Raw genomic sequence first — 23,775 nt, 5'->3', positions numbered from 1 at the left:
AATGAAATGGGAAAACAAAATATTACAAACCTCAATGCTGTGATGTATTAACACTTAGATGAGCAGTTGTATTTAGCCAGTGAGCTGATAATATATACTGTTAAATTTTTTCATGTGTGATCTTTTCATAGCATCTTGCTTATGAAATCTAAATCTAAAGGCTTGTGATGCAAACTGCCTGCACGATCTTCAGTAACTCTGAGCCATGAAATCCTTGCCCCGGGTAACACTGATATTATTCCCTTTTGTAAATGCCTCAAGAAAGAGTTGACTGTAGACTCACATTACATCAATTCTGAAATAAATGTGGTGTGAAATTATCAGCAGAATGTCTGTTAGGTTATTTTATTTATTTATTTTTTTAATCTGTCAGAGCTGGGCTGTCTATTGGAGTATATGTCAGATTGGTTTTCCATTTAAATTGGATTGGAGTTTTTTGAGGATCCTATATATATATATATAATATATATATATATATCTATATATATATCTATATATATATATATCATATTTCTTAAAAAAAAAAATTTTGTGTAAAAAATAAAACTCAGTGGAGTCACCTGGAACACTACAAAGTGGCTTTTCCTGGGTCTGTGACCAACTCGAGACCTTCACCATGCAATACTTGACCTATGGTTGACATAGAAACCCCAGTCCCACTAGGTCAGCCAATCACTTTTGAATGTCTTTGGCAGTCAATCTTGGATTGTTATTAACCTTCCTCACAATTCATCTACTTGTACTTGGTGAAAGAACCTTCTTGCAGACCGAGGGAGCGTTGTGAGTAGCTTGAGTCTTATACTTCTTGATGATAGAAACAGTAATTGAAATTGGGAGACTCAAATGCTTATAAATCTTCTTGTAGCCTTCTCCAGCTTTATTGATTTATTGGTAGGGCATCTGATCGGGCGAAATTTCTTTCACAAATTCGGGTGAATGCTTTTTTAAAAATTGGGTAGAATTATTTAATGAAAAGAATTATATATATATATATATATATATATATATATATATATATATATATATATATATATATATATATATATATATATATATTATATATATATATATATATATATATACAGTGCCTTGCAAAAGTATTCAGACCCCTGACCAATTCTCTCATATTACTGAATTACAAATGGTACATTGAAATTTCATTCTGTTCGATATTTTATTTTAAAACACTTAAACTCAAAATCAATTATTGTAAGGTGACATTCGTTTTATGTTGGGAAGTATTTTTAAGAAAAATAAAAAACTGAAATATCTTGCTTGCATAAGTATTCAACCCTTGTGCAGTGGAAGTTTCCAGTTTGCACCGATGAAAGAAATTGCCCTAACGAGGACACAATTACCTTACCATTGGCCTCCACCTATGAACCATTAAAGTTGATGTCACATTTTCTGGATAAAAACCCCACTGTTGAAGGATCATTGGTAAGGCTGTGAATCTGAAGGAAAATGAAGACCAAAGAGCATTCTACAGAAGTTAGAGATAAAGTAATACAAATGCATAGATTAGGGAAAGGGTACAAAATAATATCCAAGTGTTTGGATATCCCAGTGAGCACAGTTGGATCAATAATCAGGAAGTGAAAGCTGCATCACACCACCCAGGCACTGCCAAGAAAAGGCTGTCCCTCAAAACTCAGCGCTCAAACAAGAAGGAGACTTGTGAGAGAAGCCACAGAGAGGCCAACAATCACTTTGAAGGAGCTACAGAGTTCAGTGGCTGGGAGTGGAGTGGTGCACCAGTCAACCATATCAAGAGCTCTGCATAACACTGGCCTGTATGGGAGGGTGGCAAGAAAGAAGCCGTTACTCAAAAAGTACCATCTGAAAGCACGTCTGGAGTTTGCCAGAAAGCATGAGAGTGACCCAGCTGCGATGTGGGAAAAGGTTTTGTGGTCAGATGAGACCAAGATAGAGCTTTTTGGCCAAAACTCAAAGCGCTATGTGTGGCGCAAACCTAACACTGCCCATGCCTCAAGACACACCATCCCTACAGTGAAGTATGGTGGTGGCAGCATCATGCTGTGGGGATGCTTCTCATCAGCAGGGACTGGGCATCTTGTTACAATTGAAGGAAGAATGGATGGAGCAAAATACAAGAAAATACTGCAAGAGAATCTGCTTCAGTCCACTAAAAAACTGAAGCTTGGGAGGAAATTCACCTTTCAGCAGGACAATGATCCCAAGCACAAGGCCAAAGCAACATTGGAGTGGCTCAAGAACAAAAAGGTGAATGTCCTACAGTGGCCCAGTCAAAGTCTTGATCTCAATCCCATTGAGAATCTGTGGCACTATTTGAAAATTGCGGTCCACAAGCGTCGTCCAACCAACCTGAACAACCTGGAGCAAATCTGCCAAGAAGAATGGGCCAAAATCCCTCTGACACTGTGTGCAAAGCTGGTACATACTTACTCTAAAAGACTTAAAGCTGTTATTGCAGCAAAAGGTGGCTCTACCAAATATTAATGTGTGGGGGTTGAATACTTATGCAAGCAAGATATTTCAGTTTTTTATTTTTCTTAAAAATATTTCCCAACATAAAACCAATGTCACCTTATAATAATTGATTTTGAGTTTAAGTGTTTTAAAATAAAATATCGAACAGAACGAAATTCCAATGTACCATTTGTAATTCAGTAATATGAGAGAATTGGTCAGGGGTCTGAATACTTTTGCAAGGCACTGTATATATATATATATATATATATATATATATATATATATATATATATATATATATATATATACACACACACACACACACACACACACACACACACACACACACACACACAAATGAACTATGAAAATACAACACTGCATACACAGTGGAATCTGGACTTGACTGTAGGTCATCTTCAAATAACAGTGACATTTGGTTAATTGGGTTTTTGGGTGGATGGAAATTTGTGTCTGCATGTCTGCATTTTCATTAATTATTCTTTTTAATTAGCTTGGAGAAATTGTGTACAACCTATAAGACCAAAGTAGGATGGAATACAGCGGAAGAGTAAGGATACACTTGAACATTTCCTTTCCATCTCCTGGCTAAAGCAATGTAGCAGTGGTAGACCATAGTATTATAATGTTCATAGAGTACAAGCCAAGCTTTTTGCAAATTGAAAAAAAATGAAATCAGAATTGTTCATAGCATTTTCTTTGTGTGAAAGCTCAATCCTCTACCAAAAATACCAACATTATGTGCAGTTGTGTTGTTCTTATGGACAGCAGTATGAATTTGTAAAATCACATCTCATTCATATATATATATATATATATATATATATATAGTATATATATATATATATTAATATATATTATTATAAATCCGTAAATGAGGGAGGGCTGAGTTACTCGATTATAATTTTTTATTGTTAATTTATGGGCATTAAGTGATTTAATCAGTAGATTAATCCGTCAATATTTTTAATAAAGGTAATAATCTTACAGTATTTGTCCTTAAAAAATCAATGCTAGAATCTAAAAAAAGTGTAGTAAATTAAGTGTAGTAGTTAATTCCACATAATGACCTCTATTTGAGGAATTGGTGTCTTCATCGTGCCTCTGAATACCGGTTCTTGCTTTCCAAGATCAACAGCAATCAATCAAGCATAGAATCTCACCATTTTTTCTTACTTGCTCATTGTGATGTATGGTATCCCTACACTTCAGATCATCTAGTTGAACATCAATCAAGGTTTTTCCACAAGTTTTACAGGGGCTCTCAAGTGACTTGGGGATGCTCATGTTTTATTGTTGACTTTGTTAGACATCTTAGATCTCCTTTTTTGTACTGAACAAAAGTCAGTTCCAACTGTATACTTTTAATTGACAGCTATCGATAAGCCATGGATACTTTTCATGATTTGAGTCTTGAAAGCGGCGAGTATATCCCTTCCCTTCCTGTGTCAATTCGTGTATTTGTGGTGTATACCTCCCTTTTTTTAACAATCTCCAGTATTTCTGAGAAAGTTCTAACCAAACTGACTATGATGTCCACTTTTTTTTTAATTTGTAAAAAGCAATTAGAAATATTACTTTGACATGCTCGGTATAATTCTCAATAACAATCCCTATAAAGCAATATCATGCGAAATTCAGCTACTCTTACACCGCTTACCCTATCATATTTGTGTACCACCTCTGCTCACTAATGATTGGACATCTGCAAAACCAGGGCAGATATTTGACTTTCCCACTGGTTAAACTCCTTAGACCTTCAACTGAAATGGAGAATGCCTTCAACGCTTTGTCTCTCCCCCGCTCACTTATGATTGGACTACCGCGGAGAAAATGCAGATCTTCCATTGGTTGATTTTATTTTATGTAAAATTTTTCACTGTATCTCTAGGGAGAGAGAGATTTCATTTGAGACATTGTATATTTCCTGTGAATAAACAGTAGGTCGTGTTGTAGTCATGACAACACATCGCGTGAAGCGGCTAAAATGCACTCTGTTGTGATAGTTTGAACAGGAAAACCAAAACCCTTTAAGATGTTTCCTGCCCTTTTTCATTGTATTCTTGCTGCTCTGTTTTATTTATTCTTGTCAAAGTAACAATAGCTTTTAGCTGAAAGTTTAAAGCCCAAGGGCAAAGAAAGCTAATCCTATTTCCCTAGGTAATGTCTGTGACATTTCAGCAGTCAGCTTAGCTTGGATATTTGCAATACAGTTGTCTGAAAGCACTGTTTGTAGGAAGTTATTTTTAAATTGTTTTTTTAAATCTTGTAACAGTAATTAATAGCTCAGATATCATCCTTTTTAAAATGAAATTTGTTCTAGCTAATGTCAAATCCATTGTGTATCTTTGTAGGGATTTGCTTGTTTATTTGACAGCTGCCATTTGCATTATCCAAATGGTTTGAGTGGTGATTTATTCTGGAAAGAAATTCTGAACATTTATTTTAAAGATTAAATGTTTTAAATAAAGTACCGGTCATTACATTGTGTGCCACATTACTTCACTATGAAGCAGCCTTGGGCTTTCATTACCAAGTCAGAGGCTCAGAAGTAATATATTATTTTTTAAATCCCCTCCTACATCCATCCCACTCCCAAGAGTGATATATAGATAATGTTCACTTACTAGAATTTCAATATTGGCTATTGCCGCACTGTCTTGACTAGGTCTAGCTTTATTGATTTTATTTAATTTGGTGTCTTTCTGCAGAAAAATAAATAGTTAATAAATATTTGTCAAGCGTAGTTTCTTTTTTTTCCTCCTGGGTTGGTTTTGGTTTTTCTTCTTGGCTTTATTACTTTAATTGTTGCTAGTATTTTAACAGCTGTTTTAACATGGATTTACATTTAAAAGTCTAGTACATAGAATTGTCATAATGATAAGCATACGCTGTAGGGTCACACATGCATCCACAAGTTCTTGTTTCAGCTGTCTTTTCCTCTTGGTTGTGTTGCTTGCCAAGCTGTCTGCTTATTTTGATCATTGTGATGCTACTGTACTTAGCTTGTCTGTCATTCTGTGGCCTGAAGATCTGAGTAGATCTGTGCTTAATCAGTAAACAGTGGAGGCTCTGGGTCTGTGCCCTGAGCAACACACAGCTAATGCACCAGAATGGGAAATTATTAAAACTGTTTTCTGTGGCTGTAGAAATGCAATGACTAGAATGGAATGAAATAATCGTTTCCTGTGTGCTCATTTTAACAGCTTAAATCGTCCCATTCGATCTTGCTGCTTGTCTGGTTCTGAGTCAGATAGACTCTGGTTTAGCTGTTTCAGTTTCGGTGTGTTTCTGTTTAAATGTGGTTTCCAACGCCTCTTGCATATTGAAAATTCAGCTTGAATTGCACAGAAATGATTGCCCTTAACTGGAATTCCCCTGTAACTGGTTACCATAAAAGCCTAGAGAGAAACATAAATAAATGGTTTTGGTTCAAGACCCACCACCACCAAAATAAGCTTTGAAATAATTCTACCTGGAAAGCTTGCTAAAATTCCGATACTGTAGCATGATCAGGCACTGTATAAGATGATGTTGTAATTGTTTGTGTTGGTCCATTCCAGTTCCAGAATGCTTTCTTACACACTCATTTCACATGAAAAAGTAGCAAAAGCTTGTGAGCGGTTCAAACGTTAAGACACAGTAAGCAAAGTCAGTGAGTTAAGAATATAAAATACCCTGAATCGACATTCTTGAACTTCAGCACAGTTCAGGATTAACACAAACTTCCTGTGTTCTGAGCACTGTGAGTTTGGCAGGGTATTAGAAGCAGTGACGAAAATAGATTGAAGAAGTGCTTAGATTGTGTTGGTAAAAAGTGCATCAGTATGACTGTTGCAGGCCGTACCAAGTAAGTAGCGGAGTTCTGAAAAATATAGTGTTGTACGTCCCCTTGTGTTTAAATCTGTTGTGGTTAAATCTGTTTAAATACTGTACCTGCCATTTTTATTTTTATTGTTAACATTCTGCCAACTTTTTACACTTCTAACAAGTTTCAAAGCTCTTTTCAAAATGGCTGCTCCAGTGCACTGGGTTTCAGATCTGTCCTCTAAATCACTGCAGGAAGAGCGAAAAAATAAATAAATAAATCAAAAGTGCTCTGGCTTTTCTGTTCTCTACCATGTCATGGATCGCTATAGCTATGTTACCTGTTGACAATGTGGGCAATAATCCTTACACTATCGGACATTTAGATAAGAGCTTTGACTTTAAAGTTATAAGTGTTAAAAGTTGAAAAAAATATATTTAAACAGTTGTAGCAACAAGTGGGGACGTCTTACCCCATATTTTTCCTTCCACTCTTAATGGTAGAATAAATAGGGTGTACAAATCTAAATAAATATCTCTACTAAGGGAGTGAGAGTAATTAAATTATTAGTCTCACCTTGAACACCCACGCAAAAATACACAGACACATATTGCATCTAGTTAGCAGAAGTAATTTACTCAACTAGTCCATCACAAGGAATGCTCTCACAGGTGTAAAAAAGACTGTAGACTCTGCATGTAGGCACACCTCCTAAGAGAACACTTCGCCTTATGTCGGGCTTACATAGCTGAGGAGTCAGCGACTAATTTCTTAACATCTGGGACAAAATGGTCGATAAGTGCGATTGCCTCCTCGCTCGAGTCCATGATTCTCTCGAACGATGTCTTCGATTTTGCAATGAAAATAGGCGCAGTCCGCGACAAGATATCTCGTGTAGTGTGTGGAGCTTGCAATCCCTGATCTACAGTGAGAAATCGTAGCTCAATCGATAAGTGTGAATGGCGCTGCGTCTCCCAGTTGCAGAAATCGTGCAGTGTAAGCCTGACTTGTGGTGAAACAGATTTTTCACCTCATCGCTTGTCATCGTGAGAAATGGCATGTAGAACTGCTGTCACAAACATTTCCACGAGTGCACCTCATCGCTGCAAAATGGCATGTAAACAAACTGCTGTTTCGCCGCTGTTTCTCTTGCTGCAAAAAGTTGGAAATTGTTCGAGCTCCTGAAAAAACCCTGAACCAGACACAAGTCACTGAACAATTTGGTGTTTCCTGTTCTGGTGAGTGGTGGTGGTCAGTTTATACACGTTAGTTTGTCTGTTACTTCATTATAGTTATATTAACATACACTTGCCTATTGCTTGTCTTTATCTTATTCAGTTCATTTCATATGTTGATGCACTTGCATCATGACAACTAATAAATATTTATTTATTAATTTTTTAATTAAATTTATTTACTGATTCATATTGTGTCTGGTGGTCACCTCTGTCTTATAAGAACACTTTGCTTGCTTCCTGAGGGGTGTTCTCTTAGACGGAGATTACTGTAAAGCATTTAGTCTCAATCTGTTATCTTTAGCCTCGCATTGATGATGCAAAAAAACCTTTGAGAGGAACACTTAGAGGCATGTTTTAATAGCATAAACCATGCTGAGCTCAAACTTTAAAAAAACAAAATAGGCTTCCAGGGTGTAATTAAAAAAACAAGCAAGTAACATGGCTGATAAGTGAGTAAGAATTATTTATTTTGTACAACCCTATTTTTTCAACATTATAAACTAATTCATTCTGGTATTTTTCCCAAAGGCTGATTATATTGTTTTTGTTACCATTGCTGCATACAGTAGGCCTGTATTATTGTATGATTACAATAGACCCTGATCTGTGTTCCAAGTCACAAGTTCACCAGTAATTGCTGGAATTCTCAGCAAATTCTGGATCACCTCCTCATCACTGAGGACTAAGACCCCAAGCCAGCATGACAAGAGCTGAAAATTCACTGCATTCCCATGAGGAGTTTGAGTGCTCTGTTGGCTGCACGCAAAGGTAATTGCATTTGTGCTTAGTCTGTTGCATACAGAGTGAATACGTTTCACAAAAAACATTAGCTGTCCGAGAAGACTTACGCTTGAAGGAGTTAAGGTCTTTGGCTCCTGAAGGAATTTCACACAGAAAGTAAATGACTTTCCTAAATGAATTCAACTGTGTTCTTTTTTTTTTTTTTTTAAACCATAACTAAAAGCATGGTTGGTCATTTCACAGTGATACTGAGAATGTGTGTGTGTTTTGTATGTGTGTATAAAAAATATAATAAAATACCAACCAAGCTGTGATGGTGGTTCTTTTATATTTGAGTGTCAGCAAAAAAAAAAAGGAAGGTTCTGCTATTCAAACCCAAGTTGAAATAGAAAAGACATCAAATATATGTATTTTATTCTCTATTATGGTTACACTGATTGAACCGTGTACAGCGTGATCAATCACTTATATGGTAAAGAAAGCCATGCAATTGTTTTTTTGTACATTATATGTTCCCATATAGGCACACTATATGCCTTTTATGTATTCTGTTTTCTGATGCCTATAAGTCATTAATGTTAATATATGACTTTTGTAATATTTTTTAGCAACAAAACACCCATTTCTTTTGTCATATTTGCATTGAATGGCTGTTGACTTTGTAGAAATTGTAATAGTCTAGCATTGTGTACACTGACCTCAGACATATATTTGTATTATGATTTCTAACTGTTCCATGATGCACACTCATGTGAGCTAGTATTACCCAGCACCATTACTTCAAGAAAACAGCAAAAGTGTATTTAACCTATAATAGACCCATGCACTAAGGGGACATGGATTACTGTGGCAGTGTACCCCACCCATGTGTATGTTATGTGTTACATGTTGGTGTATAGATGTTGGTGCACAGGATATAAATGGGTCTGTGTAGCACGAGTGATTTAAAATATTTAATTGTATTTAGACACGTGGACGGCATAATCACTTATTAAAAGGGGTATTTGTATGTGAGCACATGGATGTACAGAAATTAGTTCACATGCACATGTATCGAGATTCCAAATAAAAGATGCAGTGCTTCACTCACTCGGGTTGTGTGTTCGATGAGTGGAGAGAGGAGAAAATAAAAAGTAAGCAAAAGAAAGTAACAACTGCTACAGTGTGCTGGAAGCACCAGCACAGTATATGTCTGTCTGCTCGGTCTGTCTGCCATTTTGTTGGTCTATTTATTTTGGCCTAAAGTGCCGTGTGCTGTTTTATATAAGTCTTTTATTTTTCTGTGTGTTTTTTAAACGCACTGTGCGCTGCGGTGTCTTCTCAGTTTCACCTGCCAGTATTGTCTGTTTGTGTTCCTTTCTGGCCTGACATCACCCCTACAGCCAGCCTGTTTACAATTACAGATATAAATATAAATGCAACCATGCTGCTTTTTTCCTGGTCATGTTTAAAGCATGCTGTCATGCCTCAGCATAAAAGAGCAGAATGTTAATATCTAACTTTTAATTAGAATGCATTCAACCACTCTCTGTGCTATCCTGCAGCATTCATATATGCATGATATATCTTGTATCATGTCCTGTGCTTGTACACACATTAGAGATTGTATTAAAATATTATACAGTTCTGGAGGTCTCATTCAAGTTCTGCTTGGCTCATGGCAGGTTTCTGGCACCTTCTTATCAGATGCTAAGTGTTGGATAGGAGTAACTACTCAGTCGCCCCTAAAACAAATCCATTTGCAACGACAGATTTATAGTGAAGATTGTTTCACTTTTTTTTTTCCCCAATGTGAGAATTTTAATTAATACAAGTCTAATTATGTTCTAGCTGTCGTGTACATTGTTTCTCATAATGCCTCTCTAATAACACTGGTAAATGCTTGTGGTGCAGTTCACACTCACAAAAAGTCGATTTAATAAAAATGTTTTAATTTAATAAAAACAATGTATTAGGAATTTCATGCCCGTCAAAATGTTAACATTTAGATCCTTGGTAAAGTAAGGATAAGAGGTGTGAGATATTAAAAGCTGCAGTGACTGCAGAGGAGTGAATGTTTTGATGATATTGTAAGACTTGCTAGTGTAAGGGACTGCAATAAAACAAAGTTGAATGGTTCTTATAGGCCAGTAAATACTGTAACATAAGCCAACATATCAAGTTTTTTTTTTAAAAAAAAGGTATGTTGGTTTATTTTAAAGCCAGTCAGTTCACTTCTTCTAATGATTTACACGACAGTTTATATCCGCCATCAGATCAGTCATAGACCCCAGGGCCACTTAAGTGCAGTGAAAAATAGTTTCCACTGAAACTATCTGACGCATATTGTGAAAAATCTGATGCATCTTTATTGTCTTAGAAAGGATTGAGACTATAGCACAGTGCTTGTTTTCTGTGGGCTGTATTCACACAGATGTCTGATTGGAACTCTTCTTCGTGGACATAGACATTTCAGTTTATATAACTGACGGACATTTTTTTAAGAGGCTTTTCAAATAAAAGCTTTCAGACCTGAACCTCTTGAGAGGCCTGCTTAAACACAGCTACTGTTATTTGGAGTGGATGCAGGTGTTCAGTTTACGGTTGGAAACCCACAGCTGCAGATTTTCTGTATCTTTGCTCTGCACACTGCAGGGCAGCTTGCTTAGTTATGTCAACCAGAAGTACTCCAGTGTGGTAGATATGTTGACCTATTTGGCCAAGGTTGTCAACAATTGTTCAATGTCCTTTCAGATGTTCTTGATAGTATGTTACTGGTGTGCACAGGGTGCAATGCCTACTGTATTCACACTGAATTCACTGAGTTGTAACATTCGGGGTGTTCGGATTGTCTGACCCTAGTGATAGCACTACAAATTTGAAAAAGTCAAATAGTTGAGGTAAAAATAATCAAATAGGTCGATTAGTCACCACATAATATTAATAAATGACTTATTTAATAATGCCTGGTACTGTATTTATGAGTGTACTGTTTCACTTTGCTGTATGTGTGCACTGTATTTTAAAACTGCTTGGATTTTTTAAAACTTTTTTAATGTTCAAAAATCTCATTTATATTTATTTATTCTATTTATTGCATTTATATAGCGCTATTTATTTATACAAAAGTATCGCAAATCACTGTACAGGAGAAGAACTACAATACATGTGTAGAACATGTCACACATACGACTGCCCATTTAAATACAGATTTAAACAGTATACACGCAAAAGCAGCAAATTTAAAGTTACATTAAAACCCACAGAGAACCATTTTATAAAAGTGCGTTTTTAGTCTTGGCTTGAAAACTGTAACAGTCCCAGCTTCCCTGACAAACGAAGGCAGAGCATTCCATAATTTAGGAGCTCTACAAGAAAAAGCCCTCCCTCCCGTGCTGCTTTTGTTGACCCCAGGAATAACTAGCAGCCCTGCATCCTGTGATCTCAGTGTGTGCTTTGGAAGATACTGGGTCAGTAACTCCTGCAAATAACTAGCTGCTAATCCATTCAGGGCCTTTACAGCAAAATCGTAAAATCAATTTTATACTGTACAGGGAGCCAAAAGAAGGATAATATGTTCACTTTTCCTGGTTTTAGTCAGAATTCTAGCGGCGTTATTCTGAACAAGCTGCAAGCTTGGGACACCAGAAAAAAGTGCATTACAATAATCAATTCTAGATTAAACAAAGGCATGTGTTAGACTCGGGATCAGATACGGTCTAATAAGTGGTCTAAGTTTGACTATTTCTCAAATGGTAAAAAGATACTTTAGTGACTTCCTTAATATGAGTTTCAAATGAGAGATCAGGATCAAAGATGACCCCCAAACTCATCATTTCTAGTTTAAGTTTTGATGAGAGGCTGCAAGGGTCAAGCTTATCATCATCATAGCAATGGAGGTTCGCTCTGTCTGCGAATAATTTCACTCAACAGTAGCATATATAATGAAAACAACAAGGGACCGAGAATGGAGCCCTGTGGACCACTACAGACAACTTCTGATAATTTTACCCCCCCCCCCCCCCCCCCCCCCCCCACCCCCCCCCCCCCCCCCCCCCCCCCCCCCCCCCCCCCCCCCCCACACCCCCCCCCCCCCCCCCCCCCCCCCCCCCCCCCCCCCCCCCCCCCCCCCCCCCCCCAGGATAGGACAAGGTTAGACAGACCCCCCCCCCGGTGCTTTCAAGATGATTCAGTAGAATGGAATGGTCTACAGTATCAAAGGCAGCACTTAGCTGTAGAAGAATTAAAACAGATGGAAAGCCCTAGTCAGAGCTTATTATTCTCAATTACTTCAACATCACATGGCTTGTAATAGGTCGACGATCAGTTTCTGTGATCGACTGTCACTAGTCAACTGTTTGGCGCTACCACTGTGCCCACATTGTTATTTGTCGTAGAGATAGAATGAGTTTTTTTTAATGCATTGTCTGAAGTGCATAACAGTGCCCCAAACACAATGCGCAGGCTGTCTGACCAGGCCCAAGATGACTTAACTTCTGAAATAAGACAGTACCAGCATTCAAGTTGCTTCCGGTCTGATGTAAGGATATCAGGAGGTTGTTCTGTACAAATAAATTAGGAGGGACATATCTCCTAATTAACTCTTGACCCAATCCAAGTGCAGCATCACTGAAAAACAACCCTGTTAATTAAGCTGGCGTGGGCTGTGTCTTATAAATAGTTCTGGGGGTTTGTGCAGAGTAGTTTTTTTACATGATAGAAAATTATAACTTAAGGCCATCCTACACTGCCAACTTTTACTGAGATCCAGTCATGCTTGTATAGCCCTATACGACAAGGACGGAAAAATTCATTAAAAAGTGTTACAAGAAAACTATTTACCATGGAAGTTTACCGTGCTTTAACCATGCTTTACCATGTAGTTACAGTTTTACTATGGTTTATCATAGTTTTTACTATACATACAGCGGTGGGCCGGGTTGAATAATTGAGCATTCCAAACTTGGAGAAAATCGGGGGTAAAGTAATTTGCGATTCCAAATTTATTTTTAAAAAAAAAGAGACGCTGAACTGTACTGGATCCCCCGGCTTTGAGAGCAAGGCCTAAAGCATCAGGGTGCTTCTAGCACTTGACTCCTTGCCTGCTAGGAATGCAAACCTGCTTCAAACAGGCCCAAGCCATGGCGTGTGAATACAATGCATTGCACTGGAAGGGTGTGTGCTTGTGATCTATTCATCCTTCTCCTTTTATAATGTATGTGGACATGAGGTTAATGCAGGGGAATGCCAGTAACAGTCCCTGGCTCAGAATTAGGGCAATTACAGACATTGGAGTTGCAAACTCATTACACAGTGGAACAGTAATTAAATACCCGTTGTTGCCAAAACAAATAAAAGACTGTTTGGCTTTTTGTTTTTTTTATAAATGTTGTGATGCCAAGAAAAATGTGTTTGGCTTTTAGGGGTTTTGAATAAGAATGTTATAATAATGTGCTGTGTACAGTGTTTGATTTGGGACAGTGTTTGCTACGGCCAAATGTTTGGCTACACCTAGAATTTTAGGATTAGGACATCATTAAAAAAAAAAAAAAGTGTACACACACACACACACACACACACACACACACACACACACACACACACACACACACACACACACATGCGGCGAGATATATGGGCCCATGGTGCCCCTGCTCCACAAATATTCAGGAACGTGGGCCGTGCTCCATCAATATTTGAGCTTATATTTTACATACATTTTGATGTGAACATTGGCTAAATAGGTCAGATTCTATACAGGTTCTGCACAGAATCTGCGCTGAATGATCTCCGTAAACGCACCAAGTATTTCTGCGAGACAAGCAGTGGGCGTGCTCTTGTTCTCCTACTCATGTTAACTAGCGTCTGATTTGCTGGTCCCATCCCACCAGCGAATCAGATTTGAAAATGCTTTGTAAATACACCCCTCTATGTGCTCGATGTAAACAAACAAAAACAAAAAAAAAGCGGGCCGCTGTTCTGACAGTCTGAGCTGCCCACACAAAATTCACATGCGCCATGATGGTTTTTTTTTACTTTACTTCCTTCCTCTTCCATACACGCCCATAAATCTGAGCTACCATTTTTGGTAAGTTATAATATATTAGCTTATAACTTTGTACAGTTATCAAATACAGTCAATATTGCTATTAAATATAGATAGGAAACCAGTGTACCATGAAAAAGTGCACCCCATGAGATAGTACACCCCTCTGATCCACGGTCTTTAACAAGATAGTACACCCCTCTGATCCAAGGTCTTTAACGAGATAGTACACCCCTCTGATCCATGGTCTTTAACAAGATAGTACACCCCTCTGATCCACGGTGTTTAACGAGATAGTACACCCCTCTGATCCAAGGTCTTTAACGAGATAGTACACCCCTCTGATCCACGGTCTTTAACGAGATAGTACACCCCTCCGATCCACGGTCTTTAACGAGATAGTACACCCCTCTGATCCAAGGTCTTTAACGAGATAGTACACCCCTCTGATCCAAGGTCTTTAATGAGATAGTACACCCCTCTGATCCAAGGTCTTTAATGAGATAGTACACCCCTCTGATCCAAGGTCTTTAATGAGATAGTACACCCCTCCGATCCAAGGTCTTTAATGAGATAGTACACCCCTCTGATCCACTTTAATGAGATAGTACACCCCTCTTCCACAGTCTTTAACGAGATAGTACACGCCTCCGATCCATGGTCTTTAACTCACAGACACATTGCAAAGCATCACCTGATTATAGTATTAAAAATCCTTTAAAAACGCATATTGGTTGGTAAAAAATGCTGTGTGTATTTTAAAGCAGAGGGCAGCTCATTTCATCATTTCTGTCTGACAGAATGAGCGACCTAATATTTTTCAATTCAGGTAGCTCATCCTGATCCTTATGCATCATTTTAATTAGCAGTTTTTAAACTATAAATAGCCTGCCTAACCGGCGGTTGGGAGTTCAGTTAAAATCTACAGAAGTGCGAGAATGATAGCAGTTCGGGAGAGGGGAAGAGGGAATGGGCTCGCCCCAGGTTCTGCTGCCGGAGCGGGGCTGAAGCGTCTCGTCTCCCAGAGAAGCCACAACTCTTGCAGCAAAAAAGTAAATACATTAGGAAAGATAACCACGTAATAGGCCTAATATTTATTTAGTTATAAAACGAATGCTGAATAAGATATCTGTGTTATAAAGTGCTAGCGCAGCTTTTCTTCAGTTCAGGTACTGTATCAAAAGGAAAAGACGGAAGTTAGACTGAGAAGTTGTTTACAGTTTGAACAACACCGGTACTGTATTTACTGTAGAATTATTGCATGAATCACTAGTATAGGGAATTGGGGGACATGCTGAGGAGCGTTATGTCTGAGGCTCATTATAACCAAGAGCCTTATAGCGAGGGAGCACTGTATACGCTGTTGTGCAAAAGTGCTAATTTTTTTTACCTATGCATTATGAGCATCAACAGTTTACTCAAAACCTCCACTAGTGTTTTCTACTATTATAACAACCTTGACTTGCATAAAGAAGGAAAAACATAGAGTGAAATACCTCGCATCAACAAGTACAGAGAAACGTCATCTGTAATTGACAAACCCAGGACTGGAAGACCCATAAAGCTGTCTAACAAGGATGAGCAATACTTGAAGATAATATCCTTAAGGAATAGAAAGAAGACAAGCATTGAATTGACAACAGAACTGGCAGAAGGCACAGGTGTCGTTGTCCATCCATCAACAGTCCAAAGCACCTTTGACCGTTGTTCCATAGTCCAGTTTCTGTGTTCTTGTGCATATTTTAGCCTTTTAGTCTTGTTCCCCTTTCTTAACAGAGGTATTCTTACTGCAACACATCCTTTAAGTCCTGATTTCAAGAGTGACCTTCTTACCGTTGATTTGATGGACAACGACACCTGTGCCTTCTGCCAGTTCTGCTGTCAATTCAACGCTTGTCTTCTTTCTATTCCTTAAGGATATTATCTTCAAGTATTGCTTGTCCTTGATAGATTCTATAGGGGGATGCGATTTTGGCCACAGCTGTACAGTAGCTCCCTGAGGCACTTCGAATCCGAGCTCAGGTGGGTACTATATTCAGACTGAACTTCATCTTAAGGGGTCAGCCATCACAACCCAGTTATATCAGTTGGTTCAGAGAGTCCTTTTCAGACCTGTTTTTGCCAGGCTTGGCCCTTGGCTCAAGGGTTCTTGGTTGGTAACATCCGTTTCTTAGGTTTTGTGGTTGAAAAGAGGCTTCACCATAGAAATGGAGATCCTGTTGATCTTCAGTACTGAACAGTAAGGGGCTGGACACATACTGGACATTTCAAACTGGGTAGAAAAGCAACGGTGAAATTGTGAAGATGTAAATCAGTAATTATGTTTAAAAAAACAAAACAAAACAAAGAAAAGCAATGAGTTGAAATAGTACCTAAATGGAAACAAGAGATTTAGGGTACATATTGAAGGTGTTTCCTATTTTGTCTAACACTATATGATGAATGTGTTCTTTCTCACTGAGAGGGAAAAAGCTCATCCATCCGAATGAGATGGGCACACAGCTCACTGAGTCCATGCCTGCATTCTCTGAGATGACAACTTTCATCTGGCTCTGATTGAACAGGTATTGTTAACATGCAGTGATTTGTTTGGGTCTCAACACTGGTTACAGAATGGTCTCCCCAAATTGTTAATATTGATTGGGTTCTTATTTTTGTATTTATTTTTTTATTTTAGCAATAAGCAATGCCAGCATGGCATCTTGTTCTGCTCTGGTAAATTATAGAATGAACTAAGCTTGCTGTCATTTGCCCATTTTATACATGTTTTCTTCTAAATGACACAGCTGCTCACTAAGGGTTAAACACTGGGTTGGCTACAAAAATAATCTATTCTCAAACAACGGGCCAAGCATGAAGCACAGCGTAAGCTTTAAATCTGTATAACAGTGTTTCTGGAAGGAATTAGTCAATTAGTGTTGCACAGCTGCAAAAACCTTAAGTATACCATCTGTTGAGAAGAATGCTCCAGGTTGATGATCATGCTTTTTATATCGCTGATCTAGTCCATTCAAAATGCATTTCAAAACCCACAATCAATGCTTGCCATAGCCACCCATACATTCCGACCAAATTCAAATTCATGACCCAAAGCATGGAGGTAAACCCACAGTTTAACTATTGAAACAGTATGGATGTCATAGGACTATAGTTAAGAGATATAAATACACCAGATAATGTACAGCGAGCCTCGTATTCCGGTGTCGCATTATTCAATGCAATAAAACTGTATAACTGTGCACATTTTCAATGAGGACCCTAACATTACTTGGTCTATTAAATTGACACAGCAGCATATCTAAAATATATTTACAGTATGTAGTTATGCATGTGTGTACAGGGTTATTATAAAGAGTTTATGAATTAAACATTCGTAACCCTTCATGCCTGTGTTCTACATGATACTGAACGATGAGATTAGGTTGGGTATGGTCGCATCTGTCATAAGACCACATATTGCCCCCTAATGGCGGACACTGGTGCTAAACAAAACCCCATACTGTTATCGGGGAGGCTAGGTAAAACGCCAGAGAGCAAATAATAAACTAAAGCGCAAATGATTAGCCATTCAGCCAACAAGCCTGTTTCATAAATTCCTGGCAAACATGAAAATCAGTCCTATAAAGTTAAGTTAATGTTCAAGTAGTCTGATTTCTAAAACTATAAACTAAACTGATAACATCGCTAGATTTGAAAAAGCAGAGCAAGTCCGCCAGGTCCAGCTGTTCCCAAGCTCTCCGTATAATAAATACCTCAAACCCTGTAGTTAAACACTACAATACTTGTCAGGCTCCAGTGGCTCATTTTGCTACAGGCTATTGTAGGTTACTAATTAGCTGAAAGACCTGCCTCAGGTCTAATCACTAGTGATTAAGAGGAGTTGTGTTTGTACAGTCCATAATGACTGCTAATCACCTCTTATTGCTGTAATACTTGTAAAGAGAATTATAATTGTATTAATTGAAAAAAAAAAAAGATTGGTGGTTTATGGATTCCCTTGAACTCAAATTAAACAGTTTTTAATGTATTTTTTAACTTGATTTCCCGGTTCCTGTTTGTAGCAAATTTCAAATGCTGATGTTTGTAAAGTTATTTTCCCTTTCACATACATTCTGTTTTATTTTTTTAATTCATGTGATAAGGTCGTCAACTTTGATACAGCATCATATAGAATGTTTTCATACAACAGTACTCTAGACTTGAAAATGTTCCATTCCTCAATATATGCAGGGGTTTGGTTGGAAATGTGTCCGGAAACGATAACTGCATTTCTAACATCAAGCACATTCTATATTGGCCCCCTACCGTTAGCAAACTTCTGGTAAGTTTTGAATTAATTAGGCTCCCATTATTCATTTGAACACAGGAGATTACACACTATTACTTGTGTTTTAAATAAAGTAATTTTTGTTGTTGTTGTTCTTGGTGTCTCCAGCAGAGATCAGCGGGTCCTCGGCAGTCAAGCTCTCGTCTGTCTATGAGCTGCCCGTCCAGCTGCAGGAGTTGTACCAGCAGGGCTTTGTCCTGGCCACGGTACATCCCTTCGTTCACCCGGCTGGAGGGAAGGACCAGACTCCACAGGAACGCCTCTTCAGAGCCGTTCTCATTAAGCAGGCAGACAGGTAACAGCTTCCTCCCTCAAGAGAGAACCAGCTGCCCCGCATTTCAGCATGACATTTACTGCATGCTGTAGTTAATAATAGTTTGCACCGATGCCCAATGTTTCTGAAAAAAAAGCTTACATAATATGCCAGCTTGCACATCTATTCAGTTATTTTATAAATAAACATGTTTTTTTGTTATTGAAACATAATTGGTTAGGATCCAAGTCCAAATCTTAGTTTGGCGAGTAGAAGAATGAATTAAATGTATGAAGTCCATAATGGCAAGGTATAACAGGCACACGCAGTGCACACGCAGAGACACATATCCATCTAACAATAATAGAGCTGTTTAGATTAAGGATACACTTGTGATTTCGTTAAGAATGGTCTTAAGATTTGATACACTTAATGATTTCTTGAATGTCTACAATACCCTGAATGGTCAGGTGTTGTTTTGAAAGCACATCATACTACTCTGCTAGTGGCTTGGGTTTGAAAACAGGTCTACAAATGATCACAGCCCACTTGGCAGTGATGCCAACCCAGAACCTTTCAGGAACCATATCACATGTTATCCCTCAGACTAATGCACTTTCAAAATAGAGAAATCCAGATTAGGGCTTTCAGGGTTCATCAATGTTAATACTTCTTTCTTCTCTATCAAAATGATCGTTAGGTTCATCAGGGTTTCTGAAATGCAGGTTTATTCAAACAAAGCCATTGTAAACCGTGAGGGTCATTTTCCTATGTGTAGAAACTGGTCTCCTGTGCTTTTTAGTAAGGCTTATGCTGACACTCTTCAAACTGTTCTCTGTTTATTCATCCCCGTCTTTGTTGCTACAGATTTGGCAGATGTCAAAAGCCCCTTCATCTTCTGTGAAAACTATCTTCTTCTCTTGCCTGTTGGAAATGTAATCATTTCATATTTGTTTGAAAGTTATTTCTTTTTTTTTTATTAAAGGCCTGCTCTATGTTTTTCTTGTTTGAAAGAAGAGTGTTACTAATGAGATGCCGCTTTTTGGTATTTATTTTTGTAGCTATCACTTGGCATAGAGGGGAAACGCTATAACTTTACCCAGGAATTGTCAAGACGTGTGGTTATTGTCTAAATTACAAGTATCTTAAGGATGCTGGTTGAGTTTGTTCATGGGTCTGTTATTTTATTCGTGGTTATACCTAGCTAGTGCATGCTTCTGTCTCATTTTGACTCGATTATTGAATGCTTTGCTTGCTCTCAGTAGCTACAGTATGTTTACAACTCAAACCTGGAACACCTGTTCTAGCATCATTGAGTTGGCTGCCTATTAAGAGTAGGATTGGGTTAAAAATGTAGTTTTTGGTGTGTTTGAGCCTAATCCTGAGATTTCCCACTGTGTGGTTGCAGTAGGAGACTCCTTACTGGCATCAGTAGGACATTTACCCTTGTCTTTAAAAAGAGCAATATGTTACAAAAACCTCTAGTGGACAGATTGACAGAAGCTTATATCTGTAAATGAATAGATAGACAGAAGCTTATATCTGTAAATGAATAGATAGATAGATAGATAGATAGATAGATAGATAGATAGATAGATAGATAGATAGATAGATAGATACAGACATACAGACATGCAGACATACTTTATTTAACCAATAACAATAGAAATAGCAAAAACACATTCATATTACTGTCCCCAAAAATCAGATATAAAATACAGTTAAATTATCTTATCATTTAAAGAAAGCACATTAAAATCACAAAAACAAAAACAATTTGAGTGTTTCCTCCCCAGCCACACCCACATACATGCGTTTAAGCTCTCCAGGTCCTGTATCATGGGATACAAATTAAAATCCAGTCTAACTCTGGCGCTCAAAAAAATATCAAGGGCATCAGAAGTTAGTCCCATCTACTTTGCATTTCCTGCTTTTAAAATTGCCAGTTTAGCTTGTCCCAGTATAAAGTTTGCTAGTTGGCATATATTTTTCCTTCATTTGGTGTATTTCATTGGAAATACCGGCCTGTGATTGGTTCAAACCTCATCGTAGGAGGAAAAATAGATTTAACTATTGCCCTCACATCCTTACACCTCCGGTCAGTAGATACGTTTGTCATGTGATTGGTTCACATCACTGTCAGTCCCGCCCCTTTTCAAAGGAACGCCTTTCTCCTCTGCACTCTTCTCAACAGAAAATGGCTGAATACCAAGTTACAAAACATACTACAAAAGAAAGATGCTCCAAACACTAAAATGGTGACTAAAACATCACTGTCACTGTTTCCTGACGTTCTGAAATTCAAACAAATTCAACTTGACGAAAACAAATATAAACTGGATTATTCAGCAGTTGCAAACCAGATGTAGACCAACTTTGCTAACTATATGGTATGAATTTAAAAAACATTATATACACAAAATATATGTCAATATTTATTATGTATGCTGTATCAGCTATATTTAAACAAAGCTATATTTATAAAGGCGTGTTTGCTATCCAGCCTTGCCTCACTTTTTTTTTTGACTGATTCATATATTAAATATGTATTGCAGACTCAGCCATAGTGGAAAATGACATGACCCTCAAGAAGACTGGGGGCTTCGGAAATTATAGCCCTGTCGGTAACAATAGTCTTCCCTCGGGTCAATAATGTTCTACTGTAGCCCTCCTCTCAAACCCATATTTACTATAGACAGGTAGACAGACATACATGCACGCAATATGAGAACCAAACCAGAAAGTTTTGGGAAATAAGATAAAGTAGTAACATTTATTGCAAACATCAGCACTAGTAAAAGTGGTTATAGGTTAAATCATATTGCTTACATGTAAGTTTGGTTATGTGTTACATGACAATTTCTAAAGTAAAGAAATATGGTGAAGGGTCACAATGTCCACTTTATTTCTCCACTGAGTTTAAACACTTGAGATCTGATCAATTTACTGATAACAATTTACAAAGGGAAAATTGTTTACACTGAAGAATAGTTTGACTTATAATATATAGACAAACATCAAAGACAGTCAAAACCAAATGCCTTCAGATTCTTTCGGTATTGATTTATTTAATCAGTAGTACTGGTCATAGTTTGCATGCTGTGCCAAACAAAGAACAATTTTGCACTGGGTTACATTTTCCCATTCACATTTCTTACCCTTAAGTAGGTGTCAGGGCATGTTGTGGCAGTTGTGGGGTGATTAGATGGGTCTGGCTTTAGTCCATGGGGGGTGATCCTCTAAAGTGAAGCACTGAGTTGGGCTGTGCAAACAGAAGCATGACGCCACATTCCTAAGGGCCTTCACTCAACTGAGCTGCCTGGACCGTTTTATCTTTTCTAGCTGTGTTTTATAGGCCAGGAACTGCTAATGTCCCTTTCTAATTTCCAAACAAAGCTCCAGATTGAATGTGAAGCGTGTGTAATGCTAAACCGACATACGATTTCTGTTTATATATATAATATATATATATATATATATATATATATATATATATATATATATATATATATATATATATATATTTAAGAATTCTTTATAGTTAAATTTTTATCTAAAAATCACTTAAAAATATCCTTAGAGAGTTGACTGTCGGCAAAAAACACCTGGTCCTTGGGGAGCATCCCACTGAATAATGCCTGGTCCTGAAATCAATAAAACTATTGGTAGATCCAGCCCACTGATCAGCAGCTGTCAAGCGTCAGAACATACTGTGGCTGCAGGATTTTCCTAAAGCTTGGACTCTGGTGATGCAGTGTTCTTCCCAACTGCACGTGTCTTATTTATCACTCAACACAGTTTCTAGAATTGCTGTGTGGAAACAGACAGGCTCCTCTTGTGGTAAGGGATAAAAGGCCACATTCTTAAGTGATCAAAATCAACCAGTAATGGAATCCAAATAGAAAGTGGTGGCCTATTAGGCATGTAGAGAGCCCAGCGAAGTAAGATCAGAGCATTCTGGTTTGGAAGCAGTTCTGAAATCGCAGCTGCCACAGACCTAGGGCAAGAGTGCAAACATTTGCTAACTTTGTCAGAATAAAAACATAAAAAATAAACTTTTTTACATTTTTTTTTTTTTTATTTATAGTTCCTTAAATTGCTTAAAAAACAAAAAAAAAAAGTTGGTGTAATATACAGATTGACGGGTTGTACAGACCCCCTATCCCCATATACCCCAATTCTGGTATCAAAAACATGAAGGAAGACTCTCCACTCAGCTTCGCTTCGTGCCTCCATCCCAACCACAGCCGTATGGTAATGGTACACAACCCACGCCCTGTCATGTGTTATCCCTTACATATGGTATAACAAAACTTTACTAAACAAATGTGCACAGATTATTGATCTAAAAATGTAATTTAAGCACAATGTCTGGTAACTGGAACCCTTATCATGGAGCCTCAAGCAATTAATGGCCAGGGCAGATTGGAAATAACAGGATTTCTATAAAATTAAAATGAACTGCCAGACCCAATGTTCCATCCTGTGGTTTTTACAGAAGATTTTAATTGCTGAGTGCCATCGGCACATTGAAGGCATGGAGCGCACGACCACAATACACATTTTTGAGATCAGGCACAGCTGTGGGTGGTTTGTCTCCTGTCAACTGTAAGCCTTAACTGGAACCAGCTGAGCAGGAAATGACAGCAGTCTTTAAACACATCCATTACAGGGGATTCCCAAAGGCACAACTTATAATAGACTGCCTCCTGCACTGTAACCTCTCAATGATTTACTGGACCTGCAGTGAAACACTGCCTCCTGCACTGTAACCTCTCAATGATTTACTGGACCTGCAGTGAAACACTGCCTCCTGCGCTGTAACCTCTCAATGATTTACTGGACCTGCAGTGAAACACTGCCTCCTGCACTGTAACCTCTCAATGATTTACTGGACCTGCAGTGAAA

The 23,775-nt window shown here is 38.0% G+C and overlaps 1 protein-coding gene across 3 annotated transcripts in view; it reads left to right on the top strand.

The window, feature by feature from the left end:
- The window catches only part of LOC121315130 (raftlin-like), a 47,159-nt gene that overhangs the window by 5,322 nt on the left and 18,062 nt on the right, over nucleotides 1–23,775 (top strand). For 2 of the 3 annotated variants that reach the window (XM_041249062.1, XM_041249061.1), the window contains exon 3: nucleotides 18,723–18,909. In XM_041249062.1, the coding sequence (XP_041104996.1) occupies nucleotides 18,723–18,909 (187 nt within the window). The remainder of the gene's footprint in view (nucleotides 1–18,722; nucleotides 18,910–23,775) is intronic. The other variant, XM_041249064.1, reaches the window with a different exon arrangement.

The sequence above is a fragment of the Polyodon spathula genome, chromosome 4 (assembly GCF_017654505.1).
Source record: "Polyodon spathula isolate WHYD16114869_AA chromosome 4, ASM1765450v1, whole genome shotgun sequence".
Taxonomy (NCBI): domain Eukaryota; kingdom Metazoa; phylum Chordata; class Actinopteri; order Acipenseriformes; family Polyodontidae; genus Polyodon; species Polyodon spathula.
This window is presented reverse-complemented; position numbering and strand designations above follow the sequence as displayed.